Source organism: Carcharhinus amblyrhynchos, unplaced genomic scaffold, assembly GCF_965287045.1.
Source record: "Carcharhinus amblyrhynchos unplaced genomic scaffold, sCarAmb.v2.hapA scaffold_54, whole genome shotgun sequence".
In the NCBI taxonomy this organism is placed as follows: domain Eukaryota; kingdom Metazoa; phylum Chordata; class Chondrichthyes; order Carcharhiniformes; family Carcharhinidae; genus Carcharhinus; species Carcharhinus amblyrhynchos.
Window position 1 is genome coordinate 920,194 of NW_027649795.1, and position 17,398 is coordinate 937,591.

At 45.4% G+C, this 17,398-nt stretch overlaps 1 protein-coding gene across 1 annotated transcript in view; it reads right to left on the reverse strand.

Moving 5' to 3' along the window:
• LOC145337639 (ADP-ribose glycohydrolase MACROD1-like) overlaps positions 1-17,398 on the reverse strand; it is a 792,171-nt gene that overhangs the window by 6,945 nt on the left and 767,828 nt on the right. Inside the window, exons 9-10 of the mRNA XM_080182454.1 lie at positions 4,672-4,753; positions 1,753-1,848 (exon numbers count right to left, since the gene is read on the reverse strand). Of these exons, the coding sequence (XP_080038580.1) occupies positions 1,753-1,848; positions 4,672-4,753 (178 nt within the window). The remainder of the gene's footprint in view (positions 1-1,752; positions 1,849-4,671; positions 4,754-17,398) is intronic.

Genomic DNA, 17,398 nt, shown 5'->3' on the forward strand with positions numbered 1-17,398 from the left:
ACCTGTATGAATAAAGTCCCAGCCTGGCCAACCTCTCCCTATAACTTAGGCCCACTAGTCCTGGCAACATCCTTCTACAGCATAGTGGTTAGCACTGTTGCCTCATAACATCAGGAACCTGGGTCCAATTCCCAGTTTGGGTCTCTGTCTGTGTGGAGTCTGTACGTTCTCCCCGTGCCTGCATGGGTTTCCTCCAGGTGCTCCGGATTCCTCCCACACTCCAAAGATGTGCTGGTTAGGGTGCATTGACCCAACCAGGCGCCAGTCTGAAAAGCAACCCTCTACAACCCCTCTCTATCTTCTCTCATCAAGCCAATCTTGTATTTGATAGGCTACCTAACCCTGGATCCCGTGAGATTTAACCTTATGCAACAACCCACCATGCTGTACCTTGTCAAAGGCCTTGCTAATGTCCATGTAGACAACAAGAACTGAACTGTCCTCATCTACTTTCTTGGTTACCCCTTCAATAAATTCCATCAAATTTGTGGGACATGATTTTCCACTCACAAAGCCATGCTGACTGTCCCTAATCAGTTCTCGCCTCTCTAAATGCCGTACATCCTGTCTCTCAGAATACTTCCAACAATTTACGCACCATAGACGTGAGGCTCACTGGCCTGTCGTTCCTAGGCTTTTCCCTGCAGCCCTTTTTAAACAAAGGCACACCATTTGGCACTCTCCAATCTTCAGGCACCTCACCTGTGACAATCGATGATTCAAGTATCTTGGCTAGAGGACCTGCAATTTCCTCCCTAGCTTCCCACAACGTCCTGGGATACACTTCATCAGGTCCCGGGGATTTATCTACCCTGATGCGTTTTAAGACTTCCAGCACCTCCTTCTCTCTAATATGTACACTCCTCAAGACATGGCTATTTATTTCCCGAAGTTCCCTAACATCCAGGTCTTAACAGTAAATACTGATGAGAAATATTCATTTAGGATCTTGCCCATCTCTTGTGGATCCACACACAGATGACCTTGTTGATCCTGAAGAGGCTCTACTCTCTTTCTTGTTACTCTTTTGCCATTTATGTATTTGTAGAAGCTCTTTGGATTCTCCGTTGCCTCATCTGCCAAAGAAATCTTGTCTTCTTTTTGCCCTCCTGATTTCTCTCTTAACTCTATTCCTACACCCGCTATAGTCAAGGGATAAAGTTTAAGTTTATTTATTAGTGTCACAAGTAGGCTTACATTAACGCTGCAATGAAGTTACTGTGAAAATCCCCTAGTTACCACACTCTGGCGCCTGTTTGGTTTACACTGAGGGAGAATTTAGCACCTAACCAGCACGTCTTTCAGAGTGTGGGAGAAAACCAGAGCACCTGGAGGAAACCCATGCAGACACAGGGAGAATGTGCAGACTCCACACAGACAGTGACCTAAACCGGGAATCGAACCCGGGTCCCTAGCACTGTGAGGCAGCAGTGCTAACCACTGTGCCACCATGTTGTACGTTTGTGGCAGCACTTTGAATTCTCCTTAAGCAATCTCGTGTCCTCTTTTTGCCCTCCCGATTTCTCTCCTAACTCAATTCCTCCACCCTCCAGACTCGTCAATGAATCCATTTGATCTCAGCTGCCCATCATGTCATGGGGGAGGGGAAGCTTTACTCTGAATGCTGGACAGGGCAGTGCAGAGGCGGTTTTATTCAAAGGAAAAGGGGATCGAAAAGTTGAGAGAAATGAATGTTTTGATGTGAAGGCAGCACCATGAATCACTAAGTGGCAATAAAGTGTAGACACAAACCTTGTTTGTTTCCAACTTTCAGCGTTTCCTCAGTCTGGCTTTCATCTTTATCAGCTGTGTTATGTTTCTCCTTTGGAGCTTCATGAGTAGTAGCAGCTGAAGATAAATTAAAATCATAAAGCAAAATGATTGGACTGCTGACATGAGGGGATGGCTATTTATCTTCTCGTTTATCTTACATCTGTCAGTCTCCCCTGCACGCAGTGTTCTTTAGTGGGACACCACAGTCTTTGGGCAGTGTCTCCGGTGATTCTCAGACCGTAAGGCCATAAGACATAGGAGCAGAATTAGGCCACTCGGCCCATCAAGTCTGCTCCGTCATTCAATCATCCCAATTCTCCTGCCTTTTCCCCATATTCCCTGATCTTCTTATTAATCAAGAACCTATCTATCTCTGTCTCAATAACCCAGCCTCCTTCTGCGGCAGAGTTCCACAGATTCACACTCTCTGGCTGAAGAAATTTCTCCTCATCTCTGTTTTAAAGGATCGTCCCTTTAGCCTGAGGTTGTGCCCTCTGGTTCTAGTTTTTCCTACTAGTGGAAACATGCTCTCCACGTCCACTCTATCCAGGCCTCGCAGCATCCTGTAAGTTTCAATAATATCCCCCTTCATCCTTCTGAACTCCAACGAGTACAGACCCAGAGTCCTCAACTGTTCCTCATACAACAAGCTCTTCATTTCATTCGTGTGAACCTCCTCTGGACACTTTCCAAGGTCAGCACATCCTTCCTTGCAAGAGCTCAGTTGGTGAATGCACCAGGTTGTCTGTCTATGAACCAATGGGTGCCAAGATCAGGTCCCGGTTGGGATGAGTTGGTCATGTTCAGGGTGGTGGGAAATATTGGGATAAGGCTTGTCCTCATGGTGCTTGATATAGGAATATCAGCCAATTCTTCATAAAATCCCTACAGTGCAGAAGAAGGCCATTCGGCCCTTAGAGTCGGCACTGATCCGCCAACAAAATATCTTTATATCCCATTCCCATAACCCCACATGTATACACCACTAATCCCCTAACCTGGCTATTATGGGACACTGAGTGATAATTTAGCATGGGCAATCCACCTATTCTGTACATCTTTGGACACTAAGGGGCAATTTAGCATGGTCACTCCACCTAACCTGCACACCTTTGGACACTAAGGGGCAATTTAGCATGGCCAATCCACCTAACCCACACATCTTTGGACACTAAGGGGCAATTTAGCGTGGTCAGTCCACCTAACCTGCACACCTTTGGACACTAAGGGGCAATTTAGCATGGCCAATCCACCTAACCCGCACATCTTTGGACACTAAGGGGCAATTTAGCATGGTCACTCCACCTAACCTGCACACCTTTGGACACTAAGAGGCAATTTAGCATGGCCAATCCACCTAACCCGCACATCTTTGGACACTGAGGGACAATTTAGCATGGCCAATCCACCTAACCCGCACATCTTTGAACACTAAGAGGAAATTTAGCATGGCTAATCCACCTATCTGGCACATGTTTGGACTGTGTGAGGAAACCAGAACACAATTCTCCCCACACAGATATGGGGAGGATGTCAGACTCCACACAGACAGTGACCCAAGGCCAGAATAAAACCCGGGTCCCTGGCAGCGGTGCTAACCATTGTGTCATCCCAACTCTCGGTTGACCCTGATCAGTTGGCAGCTGGATTTGAACAGGAGCAGCGGGGTTTGGTACTCAACTTTCCTCTGTCAGTTACACTGGCTCCACTCCGAAAACTCTGACGCTGGTATGACAAAGTGATGCAGAGATGTATGGACCTGATTATCAGTGCCCGTAGGCCAGGTGCGAACTGTGGACCTTTGTATGAACCCAGATATTGTTGGTGAGAACAGTTTATTCTATTGGGTGGTACGGGAGAATTGTCAAACAGAGTAGAAACTGTTTTGTTCCCCTCCCACTGAATACTATTTCCATTGGTATATTTAATAACTTTCAATAATTCATTGACTTCTCCTACTATTAACATTATCCTTGGGTGGCACGGTGGCATAACAATGCCTCACAGCGCCAGGGATCTGGGTTCGATTCGGTCACTATCTGTGTGGAGTCTGCACATTCTCCCGTGTCTGCATGGGTTTCCTGCGGGTGCTCCGGATTCCTCCCACAGTCTGAAAGATGTGCTGGTTAGGGTGCTAAATTCTCCCTCAGTGTAACCCGAACAGGCGCCGGAGTGTGGGGACAAGGGAATTTTCACACTAACTTCATTGCGGTGTTAATGTAAGCTTACTAATGACACTAATAAACAAAATAAGAATGCCCTCAAAAATGTTAGATGTCTACTTTCTCAGAAGATGAAGGAAATTTGCCATCTCTGCTATGACTCTCACAGACATTTACAGATGCACCATAGAAAGCATTCTTTCTGGTTGTATCACAGTTTGGTATGGGGTCCTGCTCTGCCCAAATCCGCAAGGAACTACAAAAGGTCGTGAATGTAGCCCAATCCATCACACAAACCAGCCTCCCATCCATTAACTCTGTCTACACTTCCCACTGCCTCAGGGAAAAGCAGCCGGCATAATTAAGGACGCCACGCACCGCGGACATTCTCTCTTCCACCTTCTTCCATCGGGAAAAAGATACAAAAGTCTGAGGTCACGTACCAGTCGACTCAAGAACAGCTTCTTCCCTGCTGCTGTCAGACTTTTGAATGGACCTACCTCACATTAAGTTGATCTTTCTCTACACCCTAGCTGTGACTGTGACATTCTGCACCCTCTCCTTTCCTTCTCTGTGAACGGTATGCTTTGTCTGTACAGCGTGCAAGAAACAATACTTTTCACTGTATACTAATACGTGATAATAATAAATCAAATCAAACCAAACCAAAAGGTTTGACTGCCCTCCGTTTCTTCCATTGATATGTAATTTTAATCAAATTGTTGAGCTCTCTTACCATAAGGGAAGTAAAAAGGCATCTTTTCCTTGTACAGGTTGCGATCGACCTTCAGAAAGACGCAGAATATAACGCGATCGAACTGAAAAAGACAGAAACCATCAGTCACAGAATCCCTATAGTGTAGAAGGAGGCCATTTGCCCCATCAAGTACCACCCAGGCCCAATCCCTATAATCCCCCTTTTGTTTTTAGCTAGTCGCCCTGACACTAAGGGGCAATTTAGCACGGCCAATCCACCTAACTAGCATGTCTTTTGGATCGTGGGAGGAAACTGCAGCACCCGCAGGAAACCCACGCAGACATAGGGAGAAAGTGCAGACTCTGCACAGGCAGTGACCCAAGCTGGGAATTGAATCTGGGTCCGTGGCGCTGTGAAGCACACGTACCACCCCTGTCGATGTTGTGCGTTATATTGTTAAAGAGTAGGAAATTCATCTCTCTTTCTATTGCTTCATTGGGTCTGCAGTTCCAAAAATCATTTACAACTCATGGAAACAAAGTAGGACGTAGGATTTAAAATGCTGAGAGAAAAGAAGTTCCTCTCGCCCCTGTGGAGGCATGTCGTTTAAAGTCCATGAATCTCAGTGGGCGCTGCATAGGGCATAAGACTAAGGAAATTTGGCATGTCCACTATGACTCTCACCATCTTTTACAGATGCACCATAGAAAGCATTCTTTCTGGTTGTATCACAGCTTGGTCTGGGCTCCTGCTCTGCCCAAGACCACAAGGAATTACAAAAAGTCGTGAATGTAGCCCAATCCATCACACAAACCAGCCTCCCATCCATTGATTCTGTCTACACTTCCCGCTGCCTCAGAAAAGCAGCCAGCATAATTAAGGACCCCACGCACCCCGGACATTCTCTCTTCCACCTTCTTCCATCGGGAAAAAGATACAAAAGTCTGAGGTCACGTACCAACCGACTCAAGAACAGCTTCTTCCCTGCTGCTGTCAGACTTTTGAATGGACCTACCTTGTATGAAGTTGACCTTTCTCTACACCCTAGCTATGACTGTAACACTACATTCTGCACATTATGGAGGTTTACAGCATGGAAACAGGCCCTTCGACCAAATTGCCCATGCCATCCTTTTTTAAACCCCTGAGCTAATCTCAATTGCCTGCATTTGGCCCATATCCCTCTATACCCATCTTACCCATGTAATTATCTAAATGCTTTTTAAAAGACAAAATTGAACCCGCCTCTACTATTACCTCTGGCAGTTTGTTCCAGACACTCGCCACCCTCTGTGTGAAGAAATTGCCCCTCTGGACACTTTTGGATCTCTCCCCCCTCACTGTAAACCTAGTTTTAGACTCCCCTACCTTTTGGAAAAGATATTGACTATTTAGCTGATCTGTGCCGCTCATTATTTTGTAGACCTCTATAAGATCATCCCTCAGCCTCCTATGCTCCAGAGAGAAAAGTACCAGTCTATACAGTCTCTCCTTTTAAGTCAAACCATCAAGTCCTGGTAGAAACATTCTCTCCTTTCCTTCGCTATGAACAGTATGCTTTGTCTGTATACTGTGCAAAAAACAATACTTATCACTGTATCCAAATAAATGTGACAATAATAAATCTAATCGAATCAGTCCATACAGCCACTCAGAACATATAATAGAAACAGGGGCAGATCTTTTTGTTAATAAGATTCATTAATCATCTTTCCCTAAAGGACATTAGGGAACTAGATGGGTTTTTCCAATACTAGGTCATCAGTAGATTCTTAATTCCAGATATTTTTATTGAATTCAAATTTTACCATCTGCCATGGTGGGATTCAAACCCGGCTCCCAAGAACATTAGCTGAGTTTCTGGATTAATAGTCCAGTGATAAATACCACTAGACCATTGACTCTATATTATATGTTATACACTATCAAGGGTTATACATTATCATGATTGTTTGTTTCTTGTAATTAATAAAAGTTCTTGCTAATTTTCTTACTATACATGTTGACTACATTCTTAAATAAATTTCATTTTGGTAAAAGCTCCCTAGTGGGCCATTCAAATCATATCTGAAGTGGAACAAAGAACATTACAGCGCAGTACAGGCCCTTCGGCCCTCGATGTTGCGCCGACCTGTGAAACCAATCTAAAGCCCGTCTAACCTACACTATTCCAATATCATCCATATGTTTATCCAATGACCATTTAAATGCCTTTAATCTCATGCTTATTGTAACCAAATTCAAGAGGCAAAACTTATGGTTCAGGTGGGCTCCATAAAACACTTTGGAGCTTCTAACCTGAACCATAACACGGGTCACTTAACCATGGAAGGCATCACAACTACTGAGGTGGGCTCAATGGGCAGAATTTAAAAATTGCCACTTTGGGTAAATTTGCAGAGGTGAAGCAGAATTTGTGTCTTCCCAGTGTTGAGAATTGAGAGGTAGTTTTGAGGGTGTAAGTATTGCGGGATGGCATTTCATCTCAAATGGCCTGCTTGCCTTCATCATTGAGTTTAAAAATTGGCAAGTCATGTTGCAGCTTTATAGAACCTTAGTGAGGCCTCACTTGGAATATAGTGTTCAATTCCTGTCATCACATTACCAGAAGGATGTGGAGGCTTTGGAGAGGGTACAGAAAAGATTTACCAGGATGTTGCCTGGTATGGAGGGCATTAGCTATGAGGAGAGGTTGGAGAAACTTGGTTTGTTGTCACTGGAGCGACGGACGTTGAGGGGCGACCTGATAGAAGTCTACAAGATTATGAGGGGCACGGACAGAGTGGATAGTCAGAAGCTTTTTCCCCAGGGTGGAAGAGTCAATTACTAGGGGGCACAGATTTAAGGTGCGAGGGGCAAGGTTTAAAGGTGGGGCGGCACGGTGGCATAGTGGTTAGCACTGCTACCTCACAGCGCCAGGGACCCGGGTTCGATTCCCAGTTTGGGTCACTGTCTGTGCGGAGTCAGCATGTTCTCCCCGTGTCTGCGTGGGTTTCCTCTGGGTGCTCCGGTTTCCTTCCACAGTCCAAATGACGTGCTGGTAAGGGTGCATTGACCCGATCAGAGTGTGGTGACTAGGGGATTTTCACAGTAACTTCATTGGCCTACTCCTGCTCCTATTTCTTATGTTCTTATGTTCTTATTGCAGTGTTAATGTAAGCCTACTTGTGACTAATAAGTAAATTTTACTTTTTACTTTAAAGGAGATGTACGAAGCAAGTTTTTGCACAGAGGGTAGTGGATACCTGGAACTCACTGCCAGTGGGAGGCAGTGGAAGCAGGTACGATGTGAGTTTTAAGGGGTGTCTTGACAAATACAAGGATGGGAATAGAGGGATATGGTCCCTGGAAGAATCATAGAAGCCTACAGAGCAGAAGAACATTCAGCCCATCGAGTCTGCACCAACCACAATCCCTCCCAGCCCTATCCCCATAATCTCATTCATTGACCCTAGCTAGTCCCCCTGACACTAAAGGGCAATTTAGCATGGTCAATCCACCTGACCTTCACATCTTTGGACACTAAGGGACAATTTAGCACGGCCAGTCCACCTAACCCGCATGTCTTTCGGACTGTGGGAGGAAACTGGAGCATCCGGAGGAAACCCACGGAGATACGGGAGACAATGCGCAAACTCCCCACAGACAGTGACCAAACTGGGAATTGAACCGGGTCCCTGGTGCTCTAAGATCATAAGACTATAAGACATAGGAGCACAAGTAGGCCACTCTGCCCATCGAGTCTGCTCTGCCATTCAATCATGGCTGATATTTTTCCCATTCCTATTCTCCTGCCTTTTCCCCATAACTCCTGACCCCCTTATTCATCAAGAACCTATCTATCTGCTGTGAGGCAGCAGTGCTGACCACTCTGCCACCGTGCCGCTGAAGAATTTTAGTTCAGACTGGCAGCAGGGTCAGTGCAGGCTTTGAGGGCCGAAGGGCCTGTTTGTGTGCTGTAATTTTCTTTGTTTTTAATGTCAGTCATTCTTGTTTACATCTCAGGAAAGAAAGACAAGAAAAGGCAGGTTATTTCCACAGTTTCTCCCGTACAGATTGCCTTAAAACCCAGGGCACGTGTGTGTAGCTCAGAACTTCTGAAATCCATTTCTCTCAGCTTTGCTTCCACTAACTGGTTTCTATAGATCTTCTCCCCTTTTGATCTCTGGGACATTTCATTTCCCGTTGTGTGTGTGCAGTCTATCGCCCTTCATCAGGTCATGTTAACGTCACACACACATGAAGCAGATCAGGAGACAACATTAAGCTTCAGACAGAAAAACATCGTTATCAACACTGCACCGTGCCAACCAGCACGTTCAGGAGACGGTTCATAGATATAGGGGAAGCCAAACAGTGGCTAAGCACAAACAGAAATACACCCAGCATCCAATGATGTATTAAACCTGACTGAATACAAACTCTCAGCTTCAATCTGCACTCTGCGCTGAGGCAGCCGATCAGACCATAGCTTTGTCTGAGGTACTGTCAGTATCTTTTAGAATCATACAATCCCAACAGTGCAGAAGGAGGCCATTCAGCCCACTGGGCCTGTACACACCACAATCCCGTCCAGGCCCTTTCCCCATAACCTCATCGATTTACCCTGTTAATTTCCCGGACACTTCGAGGCAATTTAGCATGGCCAATCCACCTAACCCGCACATCTTTGGACACTAAGGCGCAATTTAGCATGGCCAATCCACCTAATCCGCACATCTTTGGATATTAAGAGACAATTCAGCATGGCCAATCCACCTAACCTGCACATCTTTGGACTCTAAGGGGTAATTTAGCATGGCCAATCCACCCTAACCTACACATCTTGGGAATATGGGAGGAAATTGGAGCACCTCAAGGAAACCCATGCAGACACGGGGAGAATGTGCAGACTCCGTACAGACAGTGACTCAAGCCAGGAATCAAACCTGGGTCCCTGGCAATATGAGGCAGCTGTGCTAACCACTGTGCCACCATGCCGCCCAGTTTAATTTCTCCTCATACATCAACCCTTTCACCTCTGGAATCATTGTGGTGAACCCCCTCTGAACTGCCTCCAATGTCACCACATTCTTCCTCAAATAAAGAGACCAAAATTGGGCATAAAACTCCAGATGTGGTCTCAACGACACACAATAAAATTACAACAACAACTCTACTTTTATACTCCAGTCTCTCTGCAGTAAATGCCAATATCCCATTGGCCTTTTTTATCAACTGCATACCGAATTTCTGTGACATCGCCACATTGGATTTGAATGTTTATGTCACCTAGTGAAAGGTGTTTCCCTGGTAACCTGTCCAACCAGCCGCTTCTTTAAACATGTCTCGGAGTTGCACTCGGCATGTCAGCTACGACTCTCGCCAACTTTTATAGTTGCACCACAGAAAGCATTCTTGTATCACAGCTTGGTATGGGCTCCTGCTCTGACCAAGACCGCAAGGAACTACAAAAGGTCATGAATGTAGCCCAATCCCATCACACAAACCAGCCTCCCATCCATTGACTCTGTCTACACTTCCCACTGCCTCGGGAAAAGCATCCAGCATAATTAAGGGCCCCACGCACCCTGGACATTATCTCTTCCACCTTCTTCGTTTGGGAAAAAGAAAAAGTCTGAAGTCACGTACCAACCGACTCAAGAACAGCTTCTTCCCTGCTGCTGTCAGACTTTTGAATGGACCTACCTCGCATTAAGTTGATTCTTCTCTACACCCTAGTTGTGACTGTAACACTACATTCTGCACTCTCTTCTTTCCTCCTCTATGAACGGTATGTTTTGCCTGTATAGCACGCAAGAAACAATACTTTTCACTGTATGCTAATACATGTGACAATAATAAATCAAATCTAAAGCCAGGGATGGAATAGAAAACCCTTGCTGCTATATTTCAGTTTGCACCTTGTTGCTACATTTCGGTTTACACAAATCATGATGTGTAGTTGCCGGCATTGGACTGGGGTAAACACAGTAAGAAGTCTCACAACACGAGGTTAAAATCCAACAGGTTTATTTGGTAGTATGAGCTTTCGGAGTGCTGCCCCTTCATCACTCACCTGATGAAGAAGCGGTGTTCCAAAAGCTTGTGCTACCAAATAAACCTGTTGGATTTTAACCTGGTGTTGTTAGACTACTGACAATAATAAATCAAATCAGGTATGCTTTGCCTGTATAGAGCGCAAGAAACAATACTTTTCACTGTGTACCAATACATGTGACAATAATAAATCAAATCAAATTTCTTGCTGAGCATTACTCTGTTCTGATCATCCATGATCTAACTGAATGATGGAACAGATTCAGGGGGCTGAATGGCCACCTCTCATCCTCACTTTTGTACCTACATTCACTAGAATTAATGTATCAACTTTTGGAGTGTTCAATTTTTCAACGAAATATCTTAACTCAAAATTAATTGCGCTTTTAAGACTCTCACGAGGTATGTGTTTCTTGTATGAATCCTAAAGCACAGAACTGTTAGCCAGCATCTACCCGAGGGCACGGTGGCAATTGTTTATTAGTGTCACCAGTAAGGTTTACATTAATACTGCAATGAAGTTACTGTTAAAATCCCCTAGTTGCCACACTCCGGTGCCTGTTTGGATACACTGAGGGAGAATTTAGCACCTAACCAGCACGTCTTTCGGACTGTGGGAGGAAACCGCAGACACAGGGGAGAACGTGCAGACTCCACACAGACAGTGACCCAAGCCGGGAATCGAACCCGGTTCCCTGTCGCTGTGAGGCAGCAGCAGCTAACCAGATTATGAAGATGCATGGCCCCACAAAAATAACACAAACCGCTCCGACCTGGTGTTGCCAGCGACTGAGCCCGCTTTTTTTTAATCGAAGCTCACTACCCAACGCTGACCACCGCAGAATTAATTTCACAGGCAGTCGGGCGAAATTTCAATTGAAGGACAAATTTACTGCCCTGCGATTAAAAACAGGGCCACGCGCCGACACTGACAATTCTTGTGTGTCGCTCCGAGATGGGAATAAAAAAAACGTAAAATGATATTCGCTCACGCACAGACTCAAATGAAAAGCATGGTTATTATAAACCAGGTCTCGGCTAGTCTCAGATACAATGAAAGGATGCTATGAACCAAGTCTTTATCAGCAGGGCACTCAGGGAAGGACACAGTCCGAGGTCACTGCATTTAAGTGTAATTATTTGGCTTTAAAACAGAATTGAATTCATCCACCTGCCGTGTAGATGAGTTGTCAGCGAGATGATAGGAACCTTCATTGAGCTTCACATTTCTATCTCACTGTCGCGTGAGGACAAAGGAGATATTAGGCCGAGTTGCCCTCCTTGTCCATCTCACTTTATGTAGCAGCGGAATAATTAACCTGGTCAAAGTCCAGGCATTTTTAGTCCCCAGTTGTACATGTGAGGTGCCCACTATACAGACAATAATGATTAGAACCTGTGAAAGGAATCTTTCGTACGTTGAGTCAGGAATAGGCAAACACAGCACTGTGGGTCATTTATAGAGGGATAAGGTGGCACAGAGTTAGTACTACTGCCTCTCAGTGCCAGGGACCCGGGTTCAATTCCTGTCACTGTCTGTGTGGAGTTTGCACGTTCTCCCTGTGTCTGCGTGGGGTTCCTCCCACAGTCTGAAAGACGTGCTGGTTAGGTACATTGATCATGCTGAATTCTCCCTCAGTGTACCTGAACAGGCACCGGAGTGTGGTGACTCGAGGATTTTCACAGTAACTTCATTACAATGTTGATGTAAGCCTTACTTGTGACACCAATAAATAGGCTTTAAGATATGAAGAGTGGAGGGATTGTTTTAAACTTGTATAGAATACATTGTGACTAGCTCCAGTCTGAGCACTGTAAAAAGAATATGGATTTGATTTGATTTATTATTGTCACATGTATTAACATGCAGTGAAAAGTATTGTTTCTTGCGTGCTATATAGACAAGGCACACTGTTCATAGAGAAGGAAAGGAGAGGGTGCAGAATGTAGTGTTACAGTCATAGCTAGGGTGTCGAGAAAGATTAACTTAATGCGAGGTAGGTCCATTCAAAAGTCTGACAGCAGCAGGGAAGAAGCTGTTCTTGAGTCAGTTGATATGTGACCTCAGATTTTAGTACCTTTTTCCCGGTGGAAGAGACAATATCTGGGGTGTGTGGGGTCCTTAATTATGCTGGTTGCTTTACTGAGGCAGTGGGAAGTGTGGACAGACTCAATGGTTGGAGGCTGGTTTGCGTGATGGATTGGGCTACATTCACAACCTTTTGTAGTTTTTTGCAGAATGCGCAAGATGCAAGATTTACTAAAGGGATATCGGGACTGTAAAGTTATCAGGGTAAAAAAGCTGAACACACTGGCAGTTGGATGGATACATGGATAGGAAAGGTTCAGAGGGATATGGGCCAAATGCAGGCAAATGGGGTTTAGCTTAGATGGGCTTTTTTGGTTGACATGAAGCAGTGTGGGCCAAAGAGCCTGTCTCTATCGATTCTCTGAAGTGGTTGCATTTTGAGACATCCTGGGTTAACGAGCTACATAAATTCACTTTCCTTCTCGCTGTACTCCTGCGACAACAATTTGCATTTTTATAGCGAAATGGTGAATGGTTGGAGAGGCGACCAAAGGTAGAGCCACGGAGCCAGGAGTTGCTTTTCTTGAAAGGCAAGGAAATAAATTATAAATTTAGGCCATTCCCCTGCTGCGTTCAGCCTCGTGAATCAACTCCCTACATGAACACAAACTGTCTTGTGGAGAACTGAGCTGCCAGTAGATGGTGCTGGGGTGTTAGAGTCATAGAAGTTTACAGCATGGAAACAAGCCCTTCGGCCCAACTTGCCCATGTCGCCCCTTTTGTTACACCACTAAACTCATCCCATATTTGGCCCATATCCTTCTCTACACATCTTACTCATGTAACTGTGTAAATGCTTTTTAAAAGACAAAATTGTACCTGCCTCTACTACTACCTCTGGCAGCTCGTTCCAGACACTCACCACCCTCAGTGTGAAAAACATTTCCCCTCTGGACCTTTTGTATCTCTCCCCTCTCACCTTAAACCGATGCCCTCTAGTTTTAGACTCCCCTACCTTTGGGAAAAGATATTGACTATCTAGCTGATCTGTGCCCCTCATTATTTTATAGACCCCTATAAGATCACCCCTCACACTCCAGAGAAAAAAGTCCCAGTCTATCCAGCCTCTCCTTATAACTCAATCCATCAAGTCCCGGTGGCATCCTAGTAAATCTCTTCAGCACTTTTTCTAGTTTAATAATATCCTTTCTATAATAGGGTGACCAGAACTGTACACAGTATTCCAAGTGTGGCCTTACCAATGTCTTGTACAACTTCAACAAGACGTCCCAGCTCCTGTATTCAATGTTCTGACTGATGAAATCAAACATGCTGAATGCCTTCTTCACCACTCTGTCCACCTGTGACTCCATTTTCAAGGAGCTATGAACCTGTACCCCTTGATTTCTTTGTTCTGTAACTCTCCCCAATGCCCTACCATTAACTGAGTAATTCCTGCCCTGGTTCAATCGACTAAAATGCATCACGTCGCATTTATCTAAATTAAACTCCATCTGCCATTCGTCAGCCCACTGGCTCAATGGTTGAAAAATGGGTTGAGCAGTTGGTGGGGGAACAACTCCCTTTGCCGTTGCCAGCAACCAAACGGGGACAATAACTAAACGAGGGGTACTTTGGCCAGAGCCACATCTCAAGAATCAGGTCCAATTCTGCCACGTACACTCAAAAAAAAATTCTGAGGGGGCGGAAATGGGGAAATGTTCTGCCACCATGGGAATCGTAGCAGGCAGGGGGTGGGGGTGGACCACACAAAGATCATAGAATCCCTACAGTTCCATTCGGCCCATCGAGTCTGCACTGACCACAATCCCACCCAGGCCCTATCCCCATAACCCCACACATTTACCTTAGCTAATCATCCTGACACTAACAGCGGAATTTTACCGGCACGTCCATCCGAGGTTCATACGATCCCGCCCAAGGCCAACGGTGAATGCTGTTCTCTGAGCCTCGCCCGCCCCTGGAATTGGGGCAGGCGTGCCAGTAAAATTCCACCCAAAGGAGCAATTTAGCGTGGCCAATCCACCTAACCTGCATATCTTTGGACTATGGGAAGAAACCAGAGCGCCTGAAGGAAACCCATGCAGATAAAGGGAGAATGTGCAGATTCCGCACAGACAGTGACCCAAGCTGGGAATCGAACCCTAGTCCCTGGCGCTGTGAGGCAGTGATGCTAACCCACTGTGCTACCGAATGCTCGTGACTGCTGACAAGTCCATTCAGACTTCTGAATGGACTTACCTCATATTAAGTTGATCTTTCTCTACACCCTAGCTGTGACTGTAACACTACATTCTGCACTCTCTCCTTTCCTTCTCTATGAATGGTATGCTTTGAATAGCGCACAAGAAACAATACTTTTCACTGTATCCCAATATATGTGATAATAATAAATCAAATCAAATTAAAACCTGTTGGACTTTAACCTGGTGTTGTGAGACTTATTACTGTGCCCACCCCAATCCAACGCTGGCATCTCCACATCATTGCAAACCAGTTTTGTTCAGTTAAATCCCCTTTCAAGGCTGAAATTCTAACAATCTATCCTCTATTCTTTCGATGATAGACGTTGCGTCGCCTCAGCACAGTACAGTGTAACCAGAGAGAAATAAATCATTGTCTTAGACTAAATATACAATTCCTCAACTCTACAAGGTCAAACCTAATCTAATGGAGGTGTTCAAGGTGAATAAAGGATTTGATAAGGTTGATAGAGAGAAGAGGGAGAGATTTCTCCCAATTGGAATATGGAACTGGATGCCTTAAAAGTAAGGGCCACGCCATTCAGGATGATATCAGGAAGCACCGGAGTGGCATAGTGGATTAGCACGGCTGCCTCACGGCGCCAGGGACCCAGTTCGATTCCCGGCCTTGGGTCACTGTCTGTGTGGAGTCTGCACATTCTCCCTGTGTCTGCGTGGGTTTCCTCCCACAGTCCAAAGACGTGCTGGTTGGGTGCTAAATTATCCCTCAGTGTAACCCGAACAGGCGCAGGAGTGTGGCGACTGGGGGATTTTCACAGTAACTTCATTGCAGTGTTAATGTAAGCCTACTTGTAGGGAGTGGGATAGCTTGATCTTGGGTTTGGACATAGCTCGGTACAACATTGAGGGCCAAAGGGCCTGTACTGTGCTGTACTGTTCTATGTTCTACTTGTGACACTGATAAATAAATTTAAAAATAAATACATTTTAAACAGCTAGCACAGGGAACAGTACTTACAGTTCAACCTTGTTTGTACCTGTTATCTATTCAGAAAACATATAAACTAATTAAAATAATCAACTTGCCTACTTGTGGCTAATAAATAACTAAAACATTTTCCCTCAGAAATTTATGGAACATCTGGAACTCTCTTGTCCCCAAAGAGCTACTGAGGCTGGGGTTCAATAAGTTTAAGTTTATTTATTCGTGTCACAGGTAGGCTTACATTAACACTGCAATGAAGTTACTGTGAAAATCCCCTAGTTGCCACACTCCTGTTCGGGTTACACTGAGGGAGAATTTAGCACCTAACCAGCATGTCTTTCAGACTATGGGAGGAAACTGGAGCACCCGGAGGAAACCGGAGCACCCGGAGGAAACCCACGCAGACACGGGGAGAGACTCCATGCAGATAGTGACCCAAGCCGGGAATCGAAACCCCACTCCACCCGTGAGGGGCCGGGAGACCGGAAACCCATCAGTGTGAATCGTGATTTTGAGGGTGTGCAGTCATTCCCACAGGCAGGAGAGCATGGGCTCAAAATTACCCCCCCCCCAGGTTAGAACAGGGGAGATAAAGGCTCTGAAAGATGCAATGAGTGTGTGAAGCCAGCTGGGGGGGGGGTGTCTGAATGGTTAGGCTCCTGACTGAGCCAACTCATCAGTAAAGCAGTTACCATTTGCGTCCAAATAAAACTTCCCAAAAAAAATTGGTAATGAGGAAGACTTTATTCAAAGGCTGACAGGATGCGCGGTTATATAGAGATGTCTCCCACTGTGTTGAACTAGCCTATCAATCATAATGTCAGTCTCATTGGTAACTCTGCCCAAATCCAGAAGAACAAGCATTGAACCCAGAAGTGTAATTTTTCCCAATGCTCCCTCCTTTTTTTCCGGAGATGTCCGGGGATGTTTACATTGACATTTCTGCTCTCCGGTACTCTGCCCAAGCAACACGCATAACAGTGTTAAACTGAGAGGCCTCTCTGCTACAAATATGAGGTAATGCATTTTGGAAGGTCGGATACAGATGGGAAATATACAGTAAATGGCAGAACCCCGAAGAGTATTGATAGGCAGAGGAATCTGGGTGTACAGGTACACAGGTCACCGAAAGTGGCGATGCAGGTGGAGAAGGTAGTCAAGAAGACATACGGCATGCTTGCCTTCACTGGCCAGGGCACTGAGTTTAAAAATTGGCAAGTCATGTGGCAGCTTTATAGAAGCTTAGTTAGGCTGCACTTTGAATATCGTGTTCAATTCTGGTCGCCACACTACCAGAAGGATGTGGAGGCTTTGGAGAGGGTACAGAAAAAATTTACCAGGACGTTGCCTGGTGTGGAGGGCATTAGCTACGAGGAGAGGTTGGAGGAACTTGGTTTGTTCTCACTGGAACGATGGAGGTTGAGAGGGGCAATCTGATAGAAGTCTACAAGATTATGAGGGGCATGGACAGAGTGGATAGTCAAAAGC